This window comes from Oryzias latipes, chromosome 8, assembly GCF_053564925.1.
Source record: "Oryzias latipes strain Hd-rR chromosome 8, Olatipes_Hd-rR_3.1".
NCBI lineage: Eukaryota > Metazoa > Chordata > Actinopteri > Beloniformes > Adrianichthyidae > Oryzias > Oryzias latipes.
The window spans coordinates 11517636-11537530 of NC_136244.1; the positions used below are offsets into that span (position 1 = coordinate 11517636).

Here is a 19895-nt window from a genome sequence, read left to right on the forward strand (position 1 = left end):
AACAAAGCACCCTCCTCTGCCCGCGAACACAAAGCTACGATCCGGCTGCTCTGCCCAGAGACATGCTTGGCTCGCACGGCGCACCTAGCCACACCGAGTGAACACTGACGTCATCACCCCACCTCCCTCCTGGAAATGCTGACTGGAATTGAATTATGCTACACTTTTTGCGGGGGGGATGTGAAAACTTTCTCACTTTCTACTTCAACAACGCTCATTCTGTGACATACTTAAACCGATAATGCAAAATGCATATTGAATTTTAGTTTTCACATCCCCCCCGCAAAAAGTGTAGCATAATTCAATTCCAGTTACATTGTGAAAAGGAAAAAGCATTTCTGTTAATCCATTTTAATTGTCAAATTAGATATTTCTAATTGAATTTTGCTACACGTTTACTAGAGAACTCTTTGAAAATGAAATGTCAAATACCCTTTTCTTTATCATTTTAATTAAGTGACAGAATGAGCAGCGTTGAAGAAGAAAAAGAAAAAGCAGTTTGTCGGATTGAGTTTTTATTTTCATTTTGAGTCAACAAATGCAGCTTCATTGTGAAAATGAAAAAGCATTTCTTTTTCCGGTATTTTTAATTATGCAACGCAACTGCTTTCATACTATTTGACTAAACTTAAGAATGATTTTTGAAAAGGAGATAGGCAAAAGCTGCAGCATTTTTAATGCCCTTCTATTTTATTAACGTTGTGAATAATTTTGAAACTTTATGCCCACTGTAGCTGAAACACAATCTAAAAATAAGACCAATAATGATAATAATGTGTCCTCACCTCATATTGCTAAATGTGATTTATCATTTGATCTATCATTAGTCATCATTAGTCCCACAGGACTTTATTCCAAAGAGGGAAAAATCAATGAAAACAGATCCTGTGGGTGCTGCACGCTTTTCATCTGCACACTGAAATCTTCTCTGAGCTTTAAGTAGTATGTTCATCAGCCTGTGAATGTCATCTCTTCAGGGGCATTTTCAAGCTTAATGAGCCTCATGAAAAGCAGAAGTTAGCTAAATTAAGGATTATGGAGAAAATGCGTAAAATAAGTGATAAGTTGATTGATGTTAGGTGAAGCCACCCTTTGACATTTTCACCTCTAAATTAAATGTAATTTTTATGCATCTCAAAGTCATCTTTTTGGATGTCCGGACCAGACGTATTTCTGCTGAAAAAAGGCGTGTTAAACTAATGAGAGATGTTTTCAATAGATGATGTCATTGAGGCAGGATGTGTCCAAAGAACATTTAAAAGAAGGACATTGAAAAAGAGAAGGTGACTTGTAAATTTTTTGCTAACAAGAGGATGTATTTTAGTCAGAAATGTGTAACCCATTTTTTTACTTTATAACCTTTAAAATTAAATATTTTCAAAAGTAAAAAAGTTGTTTTTTTTTTGTTAAGATTCCATCTTATCATGCAGCATAGCACTGCAAATCGGAACTTTTTGCAACTCAGCAAAGTCAATTTTACTTGAATGAGTCATTCCGGAGCAATTGTTCCTGACAAACCATTCAAACCTCAAAAATCTGTTTGCGTAAGTGGGGATGCACTGAAGGGCTTTTGACACTGCTGCAGTTTAAAAAAAAAAGTATAAAATAAAGTTGCCTCATTTTGTCACTTCAGCACAGCAGGATGCTCTACGGTTTGCAAAACTAACTCAAAAATAACAGTTCAATGCAAAAGCAATGAGGTGTGAATGGTTGAAATTTAGCCTTCTCTTGAACCGTGAAGACAAGAGTTATGTTTCGACTTGTTCTAGATGAGGAAATGGGAAAAAATGAGCTCTTCAGTGGCTCCCATTTTAATGATAGCGTGACTTTCCCATCAGAATTCCTCTCGTGGATCGCCAAATAAAAGCGCCATTAGTACGGTCTGCTTCAAGATGGTTTCACATGCATTGTTTTCAAAATTTCACGCAAAATAAAAACGGTTACAGTATTCCCCTTATATTTGTGGGGATATGATGCACATTTGGAGTGTCACTCTGTGCCTTAAAACCAGGAGCCCGTGCTTCCTCCTTCATGAGTTAAGTATCCTTTTAAACACCAGCTCTGGATGATAATTACCGGTAGATTATCTCTTTAGCGTGTCACGATATTTTGCGGCTGCTTCTGTGTCAGTGGATGCCATTTCTCCATGCAGGGGCACAAACTTCGGTTGATAGCGATTCAGGAACTGGTGGAAATAGCTGTGAAATATTCTTTAGGCAGCAGACGGGCCAGTCTGTTCTTCATCTCCACCCCCCCCCCCCCCCCCCAGTACCTCCTGAACAAAATCTGGTAATAAAAAGGGAATATTCAAACAGGAATAAGCGGGGAAACACTATACACCCCGTTGAGAAAATATTTCACTTTTGAAACACAACTAGGTAGTGCAGAAGTAAAGCGGTTCACTTATGGTTGGATGATCACAGGTTTGGTTTCCGTCCTGCCCGCCTATTTGACAAAGGTTTTTTTTTTGGGTGAAACACTGTCTGAATCCCATACTGCTCCTGGTGGTTATGGGTTGGCATTCGTATTTGGTAGAGGAGCTGTAATCAGTGCTTGTGTGTGTGTGTGTGTGTGTGTGTGTGTGTGTGTGTGTGTGTGTGTGTGCATGTGTGAACACCATCCAAAGATCCGTATGCGCAGGAGCCAGCCCAAGCTGGTGCAAATTTCAAGTTGCGTCAATGCCAATCACACCCTGCATACACACATCTCTCAGTGTACATGCAAGCACACCAACACAAGCGGGGTCAGCAATGCGTGTTCAAGTGACAACTTTCAATGAAAAGTCCATGTAAACGCACTTATATGTCCGTTTCAGGCTTCCACGTTCACACAAATTTTTAGGTCCATTTTTAGATTCTACGTACAAACCACGCAGCCACTGAATGCGCGTTGAAAATTAAACCAGTTGAACTTTAACCAATCAGGCATTTGGATTTGATAGTGACATATGGATAGAGTCCTTTTTCATTCATGGAAGTACCAACTGTTTGAAAATTGATCATGAAGGAGAAATGAATAATTGAGGTTTGTGCCCGGCCGGAATTATGACACCAAGGATTTATTAGAAATGAGCTGTGAAAGATAAAGCCTTGAGCAAGATTGGTGAGATTTGCACTGCTTCCACATTTTGTACCATGCCTCTTCCAATTATACACATGTGCTAGTATAAAGTAGTGACAGACCCGAGTGAACAACGAATGCTGAAAGCGCGTTCAAGAACCTGCCTTCAGCGCATTCTTGATAGCGCATCATAGGCCCTTTGTGTATGTAGCATAAAGTTTATGACTCACACACAAGTATGGTTCTGACATGCACGTGGCCAAAGCGGTCGGCCAAAGCGGTCGGCCTGCAGCGCGAGAAATGCAGCACACATAGACACTGTGAAGTGAGTTGCCACAAACACACGTGGTCAGAGTCAACCTGACATCCGCAGGGGAGAGTGTGAATGTGCGAAGGCTCCCAGACATCTGCAGCAGTTTAGGACACAACAGCAGATTGGGGGGGAGGGGGGGGGGGCTTGCAGAAGAAGCAAGACAGGCAGGGAAGTGAGAATAGAATAGATCGGTGGAGGAAGTTGAGAGAGAAAGAAAGACCGGTGACCTTCACTCATGTCTGATTGTGCTGGTGCCGAGTGGAAATCTAAAAAACTCTCGCCCTCATCTGCAGAATAACTGTCACTGTGCTTTTTCACCACATCTATTTCCTTTCCCTCCTAGAAAAGGCTTTGACGCTTCTACTAGCTCTGCTGTTTCCTTTTCTATGGGAGAAGATACACTGTCGTGGGCCTTAATTACACAGGATCAGAAATCAGAAGGCACTTGAGGAGCACACATTATATGTGTTGGGCAGATGTTTCAGAATGCCACTACTATCTGTCATATATTGCTCTTCTATTAGAAAAACTCCCAATATTTTAAATTTCAGCTTTTTTCCCCTAACTAATTAACACAAAACATGTCTCATATTTCTCCCACGAAGTCTGTCTAACGATCTTTTTTGCAGAGTGGGTGTTAGAATGTGAATTATTTAGTGATGTATGATCCACATTTAGAGTAGCGAGATTCTAAGAGAGACATTTAGAATATTTTTTACATGATTGCTTTAACTGAAGACATTTTGAACAACGATACGCAGAGACTTTGCAAGTATCTTTGGTGTCGTCTGATCAAACAGAGTCACAAATCTTTCCACATGCAGATCGAATTGCCAGCACACACACAAACACACTCATAGGGATAGAGTCAATATATGTACTGTCTAAACTACACATGTTTTGACTTTTTTGTTCTAAATGCACTCCTGTTCTGTAGGGTCACACATTTATTATTCATTTGAAGTGAATGGTAGATGTAAGATGCCACTTCTCTCTCAGCAAAAAAGAAAAAAAGAGTGTGATATGTTTTTTTTTCTGTAGCATCTCTTAAACCACATTAACTTTTTTGAGGTTTCTTTTTGTCAGCACACTTTTACACATCTGCATTTCCTGTTTATTATTTTTTATTTAGCTGAAGTTATCTTGGCTTGTCTGTCAGAACTGCTTTTCCAAACTGAGAGACCACTAAAAGAAATCGGAAGGACTGACACTATTTATTTTTAAAGAAGTTAGCAGCAAAGAGAACCTGAGCATACTTTTGCCCTGATAACATGTTAAAACACATTCAAAGGGAATTTTTAAGTGGTTTTTTGCTTAAATAGTATAAAACTCATCTCTTAAAGGTGCTGCAGCATTAATAGCACCTTATAATTGACTGTATAAGAGAACTAGACCGTGTGACGTCACCCAATCAAAAATGACTTATTTCCAGCTTCAAATTAAGTCAATTCAGTCGCCACCAGACAATGTCAGTAAGCAGTGATTGGTCGGTGTAGGTCTAAGTCATAGACTGTAAAAACAATGGACCACCCCTCCCTTCTCATGTTCACAAATAGGAAGTACCCGCTGGTTTCAAGACGCCTTACCCGTAGACTTCTATTGAAAACAGACAGTTATTACTCAGTCATTTTATTTATTAGAATAACCATTCTTGCTCTGATACCTTTTTCTTCTTTAAATCCTAATTTTTTTTTAAATATATTTTTTCTTTATCGCAAGTTATTCTAGTTATTACCTGACCAATCAGATGCCTCAGTAAAAGCGTGTGGGCCTGATGTCAAACTGACGTCTGAGGTGTTTGATTGACAGATTTTGGGTAGCCAATGGCAGCAGACTTCATCTATGCCATCTGTAAAGGTCTTTTCCTTCTAATTTTGCAATTCGTTTTTAAGTGTTAAATAAAAAAACAGATTTTTTTATCTGTGTTTTGAGCTCAATGCGGATGAACCAGGAGTAAAAAAAACTAAACAAATAAGAAGAAAGGTTAATTATGCAAAATTTCCGCTGTTAGATTCAAATGTTCGATTGTTGACTCTAAAACATAGTTATGCGAACAAACACAAACCAACTCACGCAATAAATCAATCATGGATGTCTGATTTACAGCAGATACAGTAGTCAAATTTCTGTCTGTGTATATCTCATTACACTGCATGGAAGACACGGAGGATGCTTCGAGATTGGATTTATTTATTTTAAAAAGCTCATCGGTTTCAAACGTTCAACGTAAGACCACATACTGTTATTGTGGAATCTGATTGGTCAGTTTATAACTGAAGAACTCCAATACGGAAAAAAAAATGATGAAAACATAGGATTTGAAAGAACATGTTAAAAAAAGCAATCAGAGCAAAAATAGTTATTCTGACAAATATAACGACTGAGTAATAGATGTTGATTCACAGAATTTTGGCTTCTTGGAGCCAGCAGGTACTCCCTATTTGGAACATGAATGGGGAAGGGGTCACTCAGTCCAGTTATTCTATACAGTAAATTATACCAACCAGTCTTGCCCCATCTCAGTGATGAAACAATTGACAGCAGTGCCCCAACCCCACCAGAAGGGTGCAGCAGAGGGCACAAAACAGCTGGGGAGCACTGTGGAAAATTGTACTGATCATTCACAAACTCCTTGAGTGGTTGCATGAGTGAGTTTTGGGGATTAAGCTGAATCGAGCAGGGTGGTAGACTCACTATAACAGCATCAGAACTGTGAAAAAAGAAAACCGAGGGCAGATAACGCCAGGGCTTTAAAGCCAAAGGCAATGCTTCATGAAACTGAGCAGATAGCATTGTAACAAGCACGGGAGGGGAAAATATTTCAAGAAAAATCCAGTGCTTTGAACATCTCACCAATCAACACGCCTGTTATTACGTAATGTTAAGGGCTTTGAGCGATGGTGAGTAGAGCAGAGCAGATATGCAGGATGGAAAGAGGGAATAGGGAGGGCAGGGTGGAGGTGAAGCTGAATGCCAGCCAGTCAACTGGGAGTCTGTTTTGTTTGTTCATAGAGCTCATGGTCTGACTGCTAAAAAGGAACTATATTTCCAATAAAAAAGCAATATAAAAACGAATAGATGAGTTTAGAGAAAGAAATCCATATTTTTATGATGGATGAAACAGTGACAAGGATACTGCTTTCTATACAGAGACGACACTTTAGGAATCATTAACACAAAACTAACACACACCTACTCTGCGATGGGTTTAGAAATATGGGGGCGTAGGACGGATTTTCACTGCATATTAGATGAAGTTATGCAACCATACGATCACAGGGAGATTTCCAGATTCCTAAAGAGAAGCCCGCAAGTTACTTAGCAACCACGTCACAGTTGGACAAGGGATCGGGTAATTACCAATGACTAATTTCCAAACTTTTTGAACAGCGAACATTCAAACACCGGGGCTATTCCTATTTGGCAACTGACTATGACTTTTCTATTCAAGCCACATAAAATTAAAATTGTCCTTACCACAAAACTCGATTGATGCCAGTTATCTGGATCGCTATCTGTTGTGCACAGAAGCCCATAAATGACTCACACTACTGAGTCATTGCTGTTTGCCCTGCAGGTTGAGATGTGTGGTTTTTTTAAGTGATGCAAATCTGTGAATATTTGCCCAAGATGAACTGATTTACATAGAATTCCCAAAAGCCGCAGTACAGCCTAAATGTCACGCACTAAAAACAAAGACTGCACTGGTAATTGCCATCATTGGAGGCACAAGGTTAGATGTTGCATCATGGCAGGATGTCTTTTTATCTGTTTTATGCAGAAATAAGTCTATGAGTTAAATATGAAACTTAAAGAAGGAATAAGATAATATTTAATCAAACAATTGTCCCATCTTTTCTGTTTTTTAGGAGATAAATGCACTTAAACAGATTTCAGCTGAAACAGCTGAGTGGAGAAGCTTTGCAGACTAAAGGTTGCTAGTTTTGGTATTAGCTCAAGGTTGGACAAAAACACCTTTTAAAGACACTTGCTATTGTCCAAACATGTGACAAATTCAAGTAATTGACTGTATATGAGAATTGGACAGAACAAGTGTGACATCACCCATAGAAAGAGGGTTACTTCCAGCTCTAAATGAAGAAAGTCAATTCAGTCATCATTTTTCTGTAACACAGGCACCACCATTTGGAGCCAGACAGTAGTAAGCAGTGATCCAAGTTGATCTGATTAACGTTTCTATGGCAACCATTCTCACCAACCAGGAGTGGGCTTGTTGGAAGTCCACACCACCTTCACTGAAAAGCGGGCTCGGGAGAATCTGTCAATAAAATGTTCCGATCGTTCGAGGTGGGGGCCAGCATGCAAACCCTACATGCTTTTATCTTTTATTGAGGCATCCGACTGGCCAGTTTAAGTATCATGAAAAATGACATTATCAAGAACGTAGTCTATGGGATTTTGGCTTCTTGGAGCCAGCAAGTACTTGTTATTTGAAATGCCACGAGGGAGGGGTGACTTAGCTCATATATAGTCAGTAATTCCAACCCAGCTAGCAGCTACTGCCAAAAGAATAGCTAAATTAAATGGCAAATAAAACTTTGGATGAGGTTGGATAAACACTTCAAAATCATACACCAGTGACAGCATTTTTCAGCTTCTTAGGCTGAATCTGAATTGCTTCCTTACCCCTAAGGCTTCTCCTTAACCCTACATGATCCCTCCAATTTCATTGCTATTTATGCTGGCGGAGGGATAGCAAACCCTAACTTACTAGAGTTCCTTGTTAAAAAAAAACTTTCAGACATCACTACAGCTTTTAATACTCCTACAATTCGAGCAATAGGGAGGAGCCCATAGGGAAGCAGGTAGGGTTTGGTACCTTGCCCAGGGACACGTCAACACAGTGCGTTAATTGGACCTGTAATTCTCCAATCAGAGATCGACCGCCCTACCTCTGCACCGCGGCCGCCTCTCAAAAGAGTGTTTTCACAAACACTTCTATCTTTCAAAAACATTCAATTGTTTGCGTAAAATTAAGATCACAACCTCTCTTTTCTTTTGTGAATAAAAAAAAAAGAATCACTTCATTTGTTTTGCAGTTATGGGGACCATGTCCAGCACTTCAAGGTGCTGCAGGATCGCTGTGGTCAGTACTACATCTGGGACGAGACCTTCTCCTCACTGAACGAGCTTGTGGAGTTCTACCATAGCAACAGCATTGCTAAGGAGAGGATGGTCTTTCTGAGAGACCCAGAACACTTTGCCAGAGTAAGTACACATGACTCATTTTTTCTTTTTTGTGCAGTTTGTCAACTTTGTTTAGTTGACAAACAATGGGCTCTTTTGGTTTGTTACAGCAGCAACCAATACATAGAAATAAGCAAAAATTAGGCTTAAATTTAAAAACTTTCGTATTTTTCTTGAGGCTACACACCGGCCAATTGATTGGTATTCAAGAATGCGCTAAACACTGGTTCTTGAATGCACGTTTAGCTTATGATGAAACATTACTGTGACTACTCTAACTCCCAATCGTGTTAGTAACACGTAAAAAAAAACAGACCGATATAGTGTATTTACAATGATACCCAACCAAACATTTGGACAGAACACCATGTAACGTTAAAAATCGTTCTGACTTCAGTAAACACAACCAGCATGAATCCATATATAGGGCACTCAGGATTATAAGGCCCAGTTGTTTTTTTGAAAAGTATTAGTGAGGAAAATATGCCGTATCTTGGAGATAATGTAAATTAAGGACCTGCAATTATTGGTGACAAGAAGAATAGAAAAACATGCCCAAGAAGGGCACATGATTTCGACAAATCACACGCTGGGCAAAAGCTGCAGGGCAGAAATTGATGTAAAGGTGCACCTTCCACTGTAAGATTACAGGACTGTTGCCAGGAGTGGTCCAAAGCAGAAAAATGAGTCATCTCAGTCAACATGTTGCAGGGATTTAGCACAACACAGCCAAAGAAAAAGAAACCTTTTATTTTATAAATTTAAACATTAATCTTTTTTATTGTTAATTTAGCTCCCCCCAAAAAACTTCTTTGCATAAACGGATAGGTGTCACAGATTCTTTTGTGGAAAAGCAGGTAGCTGTCATTATTATTTGACTGTGGGAAGAGCAGTTTTTTTTCTGGCATTAGAAGACAAGATCACACTGCATGGCAGCTATTCCTGGGAGAGGCAGAAAGCTGCACCCGCAGGCTTATCCAGCGCTGTGGAGGGTTTTGATCCACAGCAAACCCGACAAGAAAGGCAAGTTGCTGCAGCACCAGCTGGGAGCTAATACTTATCCTATCATTTTCACCCAGAGATTAGACCTCTAGTTATTAGTGGAGGGACCCTGTTGTAGTGATCACACAGTGAGGTGGATGACCTGAGAGTCTGCTGTATGGAGAGAAATTAGACTCAGTCGGATTTGTGCGTGCGTAATTCTTGATTTGTGCATAAATTAAGATTTGTGTATGCATATTCTTGCTTTGTGCGTGCGTAAATTAGGATTTGTGCATATATTTGGATTTGTGCGTGATTTGTTACTCACAAAATACGTTTTGTGTATAAGTTAAAAAAATATAAAATTAAGAAAATACAAAATGCAATTTACGTATGCACAAATCAAGATTACAACAGCTTGAAACTACTTACACACACACATCTTTAAAAAACACGCACGAATCCCTTGTTACGCACACACGAAGCCAAAGTTACGCACGGATCTACCGTGAGACTGTTTTCACATCTCACAAATTCGTCCGTGAGTGCTGCGTTTAAATACCAGTGGAATGCTCGGTCAATAGAATTTTCCAATCAGCCTTCCCTTCTAAACGTATTTCCTTCAGTGGGTGTAGCAGGGCTTAAAAAAACCTTAAAGGAAAATAAAAATTATTATCTGAGAATATGACGTTCACTTTTAAACGCTTATATATATATTAAAAGTATATTATTCTCTGAGATACCGAATTGATACAAAATGCGTATCAGGAACGACCAATAGGGGGCACTGTTTTTTTTCTTCCGGAAAAATCAAAGGCAGTCAGACTGAGAGAGTCACGGGAAGAATGGCGGCCCATCTTGGTGGTCAGCACCCCGAAGTAAGTAGCCTCTATGTTCAACACTAACATCTACTGTCTTCATGTATTGATTGAGTCATTGTCTGGATACGTGTTACGGGAAGGCTGATAGGAATATTCTGATGACCAAGCATTCCACTGGTATTTAAACGCAGCACTTACGGACGACTTTGTGAGACGTGAAAACAGTCTCACGGTAGATCCGTGCGTAACTTTGGCTTCGTGTGTGCATAACAAGGGATTCGTGCGTGTTTTTTAAAGATGTGTGTGTGTAAGTAGTTTCAAGCTGTTGTAATCTTAATTTGTGCATACGTAAATTGCATTTTGTATTTTTTTAATTTTTTGTATTTTTTTAACATACACAGAACGTATAATGTGAGTAACAAATCACGCACAAATCCAAATTTATGCACAAATCCTAATTTACGCACGCACAAAGCAAGAATATGCATACACAAATCCTAATTTACGCACAAATCAAGAATTACGCACGCACAAATCCGACTGAGTCTAATTTCTCTCCATACTGCTGCAACACAAAAATCCTTTTTATTCCGATATTTTTCAGTTTGTGGGTTTCAGCCTTGTTTATTTAAGAGCAACACTTATTTTTTAAATTCTTTTTTTAATGAATGTGTACTGAACCAAATTAGAGAAGGCTTTGACTCCAGTTGTGCTGTCTGCTTGGATTTGAAACTCTTGCTGGTTTGTCAGAGCTTCACTTGAGGCAGACATTTCTTTGTGCACCTTTGAATACGCTGTCAAGAAGCAGACATTCATCAGGAAGAATGCGGCTGTTTTTACAGTGAAAATGTCACATTCGCATCTGGCTCCTCTGTCTGTGGTCCTGTTTGTCTCACAGCAAATCTTTCATCTTTTTTTAAAATGTATTTATGAATAAATAACAGATATACATAAAGATGCATAAATGAGCAGTGTCTTGATGGAAGAAAAAAGTATTTCTTTTATTAGAACTGACAATAATAATGGGGTTTTAAAGCCTAAATTTGGACTTTTAATTCATTTCCAGATTTGTGTTGTGTTTGACATTTTTTCCCTAATGAAAATTTATAAAGAAAATTAAACTTAAAATTATATTTCAAAGTATTTTTCATTCAAATCGTTGTGAACCAGGAGTCGCCAAAAAATGCCATTAAAGAAAAATTGTATTTGTAACATAGAAAATATTCTGTGCGGCCCACAAGTCCCCTTCTTCATTCCTACTATTTCATTTTCCTTGTCTGAGCTGCCATCTGGCTCAAAACTGTACGACTGGATAGCTCCAGTTTTGCTCACCATTTTTGTTGCAATGGTAATGGTGGTGGGGGGTACGAGGGGCTGTAAGACAGCAGGAGTGGCTGTAAACAAAAAGCTCTCAACAACAAGTAAAGGAATGGAGGGACATTGTTCCTTGCCAATGGTCCCGCCCACAACTCAGCTGCGAATCTCCAATGAGCTAATGCCCTCTGTAAAATTACTGTATTTTCTGCACTATAACACACCTAAAAGCCTTCATTATTTTTTTTTCAAAAAATAACAATGTACCTTATAATCCCGACTGTTTTGCACATGAACTAATACATATACAATATTTATTCTGGTTGTGTTTACTGATGTCGAAGTGATTTTCAGAGGTACACAGCGCTCTGTCAAAATGTCATATTGTTTTTTAACGAGTTTGGCTAGAAACAGCGTAATCATAAATAAAAGATCTACTGGGAACGCTTTTAAAATAGATGAAAAGATGATCAGAGTGGATTTTTCAAAGACACTTCTGAGTGTCTCTGACTGCAGTTCTTTGGATTAATAGACCACTTTCCCCCCATCATGCATCTCTATGATTAGAAACCCCACGACTCCAACTGATTGTATTAATTTTGTTGACATTAGAGCACAAAATAATGGACAAACTGATGTTGATCCATTTTCATTTATCCCACATACTTTTTTTAAGTCTTTTTATTTTTTTTTATTCATTCTCACTCCCACATGAGGAATAAGAATTATAAAAAATAAAAATAAAAAATCCACATTTAATTGGCAAAGTCTATGAATTTTTTTAATTTCCCACATTATGACAGGGACAGCTGCTTCTGGTGATTATGTAGATGAGCATGTGTCTGATCCCCTCTACATTACTGCACATTAGCCATAAGAGATTTGCGCCTTGTTATTTCTGCAGCTCATCTCTTACTTGTTTATAACCTGAAACCCAGATAAGCAGTGCATTTTACATTTTTTTTTTACAAAAGTTCAGCAAACTTTTTTACCGAGCATGTGACCTGAAATGGGTAAAAAAAAATGTTTTCGTTCCCATTAAATAAAATTTCGTTCCCACGAAATAATAATATTCTGACATACATTTATCCTATTGTATTTGGATTCACCTCAGTTACAGTGACACGTTGATTGGTCGAAATGCATTATGGGATATGTGTGATGCATTATGGGATACGTACGAAGCATGTAGCCATCGGATGTAAAGTGACTGCTAACGAGTATGTTAATAAAAGATAAGTCACCTCAGCACCTCCTGAATATTATTATTCCTGTTCGACACCAAAGTACAACACCCCATACCGCAGCCACTCTCCGGTACAAAATATTATTAAGTGGGAGCTAATTAATTATTTCGTGGGAACGAATTATTACTTAACGGGAACGAAATATTATTTTGTGGGAACGAATTATTACTTAACGGGAACGAAATATTATTTTGTGGGAACGAGTTTTCTTTTAATTTTTTTTACCCATGTCAGGTCAGAGGTTCTGTACTTTTTCTCAAATGTAGAGGAAAGAAGAAAAAATATATGCTGGTCATTTCTAATTTATCTGCAAACCACACTAGATGTTTTTCTGTGCTCTGATTGGAAACATTTGATCTGGTGAAGGCCAAAAGTGGAGATGGACTAGACTACAGCTTTCCATCTGCTTTTTCTATTTCTCCTCCTACACCTTGGATGTGCTTGTTTGATAGAAAACCAGATGGGCTGTTTTTTGTTATTTTTGCATTTTATGTTGATTGGTTCAGACGCTAAAATAGGCCTTTGCGTACTTCAAAGCGTACTTATAGTTTAGTGGGAGGCTGGCTCATTGCTGAACAGTCCTCACCCGCTCCAAATCGCTGGGGAAATGTCACCCTTGTTTTCTCCGAACCGATGTACCTGGAACAGGTGCCCATTGTGAGTTTGGCTTCAGGGTGTAGCGATGGCGGCAACAGGAAAAGCTGTTGCGAAAAGCCACATTTGCTGTTTGGCCTAAATACTGCGTTGGCTAGATTCCGTTTGATGGGAGCCACATAAACAGAGCTTCTGCTTTTCCCTGACATGTAAAATCTGAATGTACAGAAAGCATTACAGCCACTACATTTGGTGTAGGCTTATCATACTACAAATAATGTATAAAAGACGTAGATGAACTTCCTTTTAGGAGCATTCTTTTCTACATTTAAAACATAATTGTATATTATAACTTGTTTTTCTAACTGTTTCAAGCAGCACTTAAAGCAAAAAGAGTTTAGAAACCCTATCATTTGTTTCTTAATAAAAACTAATGTGGACCGTTCTGACATCTGATTTACTTATAATTATTTTGACTTATGGGGAGCTTGGTTCTGCTGATATCATTAGGGTGAGTTAAAGACCCACTCTGATCATCTTTTGATCTATTGTAAAAGCGTTCCCGTTGGTCTTTAATTCTGATTAAGCTGTTTTTAGTCAACAAAAAACCCCTGTGTCATTTCCTAGGACATAGTTTCTCCAGAGCGGCAGGAGTTCATTAAATACTGCATCTAAGTTGTGGGCAGAGTGCTAAGAGCTTTCTGTTTACGCACTCTTCCGCTATCTACCACTAACCTAATATTACTGGTGCAACAAAAAAAGGCGAGCAATAGTGGAGCCGCACAGTTTGGAGCCAGACACCAGTTCAGACGCGGAAACAAAGATGTTCATGGATCCATTTGTTTGTAAGTGAATGTGTCAAAGTAGAGCAGAGCAGGGAGCTTGTGGCCCATCCAGCTTATTTTCCACATCTCAAAAAAGCTCTCTTTTGAACAGCCTTTTTTTATCTGCTCCATATTCCCAATGATTTGAATAAAGAAATACTTAGAAATGCAATTTTAAGCTTGATTTTCATAATGTATGTCTTTCATCAGAAAAACAGCTAAAAACACATGTTAAAAACACCAGAAACACAATTTTTACCACAGTGGGTCTTTAATAAAAGTCAACCATCAAATTGAGTTTAATTACCATTTTTTCCCCGCAGTATAGTGCCCCCTTGATTAAATGGAATGGATTGGACGATGGTTTAAAACAAACCAAAACTTTACATGCATTAAAAAAAACAACACAATATGTCACTCATTGAACTGTACAAGGCAAGAAATGATCAATAAATACAAAAATGTCAATTCTGCATAGGTGCAATGCAGAATGTAATGTGATTGTATAACGTGCACAAAACTGTAAATAGAAATACGAAGATCATCAGGTTTAAAAAAGGGGAGGGATCATCCAAAATTATTTTTCAACCCACTCCTTTTCAAGCACACTGTCTTGTTTTATCTGTCTGTTTTAAACTCTTGTGTCTATTTTTATTTTAGTTTGAAATGAAGAAAAATTGAATTGAATTGTATAACACACGTAAAAAAAACCAGACTGATCCCGCTTAAAGGTTTATTTTGACTAAGCTATCTCTCAACAATGTTAGTCACACGTTAAAACACATAGCCCAACATCTCTACACATTCCTGGGGAAACATGGGTTAGCCATGTAAGCTTATTTACAATAACACAATCTTGTTTGCAACATCAAAAAAACAGACCGACAATTTGACAGAGCGCTGTGCACCTCTCAACATGGCTTCAACATCAGAAACCACAACCACAGTTAATCCAAATAGAAGGCGATCTGTTGTTTGTTGAAAAAAATTAAGGATTTTAAGTGCACCTTATAGTACGTCATTTTTAATCAATGAAAAATATACAGTAGACATTTGAATAAAGGGGAAATGTTTCTTTTTGTTTACTTTGTGTCTTACTTTCACAAACGTGGATCTATGAAGGGTTTAACAATGTTTTTTTGTGAAGCTCCGCCTGTGTTGCTTTGGCTTTCCACTTCAGCTCATTACACGCCTCTAGATGGCTTCTTATCTCTGCACGGCAGAAAGGAAAATAATTCAGTTCTTCTTTTTTCTCTGTCCTTCCCCATAGACATGTCTAATTTCCCTCTGTCCTTGTGCCACAAATCCGTCTTCTCTTCAACTTCTGTCCGTGCAGAACTCGAACCTCTCTATGGCACCACGTCATGCAGGCACTATTCCTCAACTGTAAAGGATGTTTGCATGAGGGGGCAAATTTAAAACAAATCTTGCAGTCCACTGACGTTACAGATTCTTCTCTGAGTTGGACTGAGCGCTGGAGAGGATGCCAAAATAGATGGACCCTACTTCTCCTTTTTTAAATGAATGTTTCTCTGCCCACAAAAAAATGAATGGTTCCTTCCAGCGTAATCACTTACTAATGCATGAATACACAAGGCTTTGCATGCCAACTAACACACTTGCTCACATCCAAGGAGTATTAACTTGCGTGTTGTAGAATCTAAAAGTCTAGATGAGATCTGTGTGCGATAGAGTGGAATGCTGGGAGGATGTTATGACTCTGCAAAGCTGTGTCTCTTCATCCTTCTCCTGATTATGTGTGCACGTTTTTCCATGTATCCCTATGCCAGAATGTGTGCCATCATCTTGTGCATTAGGGCTTGTTAGAGGGGTTCAACCTTGCGTAGGATATTTAGATTGCACGATATGAAAATCATTTTTGCATCTCTATGTCCCAGCATGCCTGCTGCTCACATCACACACACTTTCCTCTGCGGGACGGCTGATGAAAGCTAAGGGGTTGGATAGGTTCAAGACGCTGCCCCTTAAAATAGACCCCCCCCCGCCGCCGGTCTTAAACTGCTTCTTCTACGCCGGTCAGCACAGATCAGATGAAGCCGGCTTAGGAGAGAAGAAAACCATTGAACTCAGGAGAAAACAAAGGGGGACAGATTAGAAACATCATTTAAAAGGAATGAATTCAACAGACAGTTTAGATCAGGGGAAAAGACAGCGGTAAGCGGGTGCGTGACAACAATAAGAACTTTATGTGTTGTCTGTTTTTATTTTTTCCTCACAATGAGGAAAGAGACCAATCACGCAGCGCTGTTACTGTGACCCCGCCCACCTATATAAATACTGCCGCTTTTCCGTGTCAGCCTTCATGAAAGGGCGATTTAAATTAACGCAGAAAAAAAAATTAAGGTTAACACGTAGACATGAAAAGGTAATAATTCCCCTATGTTTTGAAACTATTGGCAGTAAAATTACAGAGGAGGTGACGTGAGGGCATATCTGTGGATAGAACGTGAGCGCGATGATGATTATGACCATTAATATTGTCATTTAAATCATATAAAACAGAAAAACAGCTTAGACTCAAATGTGTTTTTGCTGTAACTATCGAAGTTAAGTAAACTCCTCCTTGGAGCCTTTAATCGTTTTTTTTTTTGCATAAACGTCTGTATTCAATTTAAAGACTCACTCCGATAGAAATGGTGTTTTTGGTGTTTTTAACAAGTTCTTGTGGCATTTTTCTGATGATGGTGGACAGATAAAGAAAAATTAAACTTAAAATTGCATTTCTAAGTATTTCTTTATTCAAATCGTTGTGAATCAGGAGCAGATGAGAAAAAAAGCTCACTCTTACTCTACATTCTGATGCATCTACTTGTAGACGACAAGATCCATATACCTTTGTTTTTCTTGTCCAGGCTTATATCTGGCTTAAAACTGCATAGCTGGATTTCTCGCCATTTTTGTTGCACCGTTGATGTTAGGTTTGGTGTGTGAGGGGCTGTATGGAAAAATCCTTTGTTCTGGGTCGAGTCCCGACCCTTGGGTTTGGTCTGCTTTCAGACTGGCATCAAATGGACTATTCTGTTACAGACCAAAGCTTGTGAACAAAACCATGTGACCAGCAATGGTCCTGCCCACAACTCAGAGGCTAACTTCTAATGAACTACTGCCATTCTGCAGAAAAGATGTCATATTAAACGACATCGTTTTTTAGGATATACTTTTTTGATTTTTGGCTAAAAACGGCATAATCATAATTAATGGACCACTGGGAACACTTTTAGAATAGATCAAAAGATAATTAGAGTCGGATTTTAACTCGCCCAAATGATAGCGGCAAAACCAAGCTCCCCATAAGTCAAAATAGTTGTTAAACAATTGAATACACAAGTCTGTTGTGTATTCTGTTGTGTGTATGTTGGAAAGAAACGCTCGTTAAACGAAATGGCAAATGGTGTAAACTTATATAGCGCTTTTCTATCTTCCTAGAAGGCCAAAAGCGCTTTACAGTAACAGTCCCATTAACACATTCACACACTGCCACTGCTGGCAACCTTCCACCACAGGCAAGGTAGGGTTCAGTGTCTTGCCCAAGGACACTTCGACACATGATCTGGCAAGGTGGGAATTGAACCTGCAATATTCCGATCAGGGGTCGACCGCCCTACCACTGCACCACGGCAGCCCCATAAGAAATATATCTTTGTTTTTTATTCTTTACTTTTACCATGATAAATCTACACGTAATGTAATGTCTTTTATGGCTTCTGTACATTCAGCTTTTACAAGTCATCACATACTTTTGAAGCTAGGCCTTCCTAAAAACGCTTTTGAAAAGAGTTCTGCTGCCCATAAAAATGAGTAAGAAACTATTATGTTATTTTTGTCAATAACTCTTTCGTCATCTCTCCCCATCTTCTTTCTTTTTTCCCTCAGCGTCCACATCATGCCCGCGCTCTCTTTGACTTCAACCCGCACCACCCCTCCCAGCTGCGCTTCCTGCGTGGTGACGTCATCGAACTCATTGACTACTCGGATTCTGTACGCTGGAGGGGCCGATGTCACGGACGTGTGGGCTACTTCCCCCCGGAATATGTTCAAACCATTTTCCAACCCGGCCAATAACCTCGCCCATATATAATCCTGACCCTTTTTACATCAACGTGCATCTGTCCCCTGCTCTGCACTTGCCCGTTTGCTTCTGGAGCACACAAGCCACATCTGAAGTGACCCCTCCCATCTCTCTGTGACCCGCCAATGAAAACACCTAGTCCAATCAGCTTTTACAGTTTCAACAGCAGGTCCTTTAAAGCAGCCTTTTAGAAGTAAAAAATTCACACAAGGACCTTTACACTGTGGAAGTATCATATGTTCAAACACATTTTTGCAGCCATGATAGTTTTTACAGCTTATCAACACTCCAGCGGGCTAAAACTAGCCAACACAAACGTCAACTTGATAAAAAAGGAAAAAAGTGGCTAATGGCCGTTTTCTGGATGAAGGGCATAGCAGGGCAGAGCTGTCCCCAATGCTCCAGAATTTCCCACAAGCAGACCCAACAGGGGTGGGATGTGTTATGAGGTCAAACACAGAAGACAGTGGCAGAGCATCCTTTTTGGCTGGTTTGGCCATGTGACTTAAGGTGTTTGTATGTAGTGTACAGTAGTGAACTTTACAAACATGCGTGCTACTTCAAGAGTGAAGGTATAACTACAAGTGTGAATATTTTCTGTGTTTTTCTTTGCTACAGAATACTTTTTTGTGGACTATTCAAGGATATGGCTGTCCTGCAGCACTCACTGAGTTGAGTGTTCAAAATAAAATAAAGAACTCTGCCTGGAAAGTGGGACGCTTAACTCTTCTGAACTTCTGAACTTCTGAAGCCTTTGTACATGTTTTTCATGTATTTATTCTAATTCGTGTGAGTTATTCTAATTCTTGTAAGATAAAGAAAAAACTTTTACTGCAAGTATATACATAAAACTATAGTAGATTTTTTTGTTGCAAGAAATATTGAGAACTGAAAAAAAATTGTAATTTATAGTTAACCTTCATTGGTCTTCCATTACCTGTAATGACAAATCATTCCAATAAAGTTCTACATTTACCTCTTTGAACATGAATCTTGGACATAACTGCTATTTTGCATTAGTTTATCCTCAGAAGTAAAGTTACTAAGTTCTTATATAAATAGTTGGATTTGTCAGTGTGTGTTGAGGACGGCCAAGAGAAGCGAAACCAAGAGTGAAAGAGAACAGTCAATTATGTCTAAATCTTGGTTTGGAGCAGCAGATGTGAAGAAACATGACACCTCCTTCCAGCAGAGGGAGCAGGACTTGGTAGCTTTGCCGCCGAGTCAAGAGAGGACGTCAGCAGTCAGAGAGCGGGGTGCAGGGGCAAGTCATGATGAAGCTGAGCGGGAACCACCCGAAAACCCGGGAGACGATCTCCACTCTTAAATTTCAATAGGGGGTTGCGGGCTTGCGAACTGGAATCTGGAAGGGTGAGGAACCTGAGATGAGGCAATGACAGGATGAGGACGAGAGTGTGACGATCCATGCAATTTTGGATTCAA

General features: G+C 39.2%; 1 protein-coding gene across 1 annotated transcript in view; it reads left to right on the plus strand.

Annotated features, from left to right (window-relative positions):
• grapa (GRB2 related adaptor protein a) overlaps window positions 1-19437 on the plus strand; it is a 38571-nt gene extending 19134 nt beyond the window's left edge. The window contains exons 4-5 of the mRNA XM_004071744.4: window positions 8434-8602; window positions 18257-19437. Coding sequence (XP_004071792.1) covers window positions 8434-8602; window positions 18257-18445 — 358 coding nt within the window. The 3' untranslated portion in view covers window positions 18446-19437. The remainder of the gene's footprint in view (window positions 1-8433; window positions 8603-18256) is intronic.
• The last annotated feature ends 458 nt before the right edge of the window (window positions 19438-19895 follow it).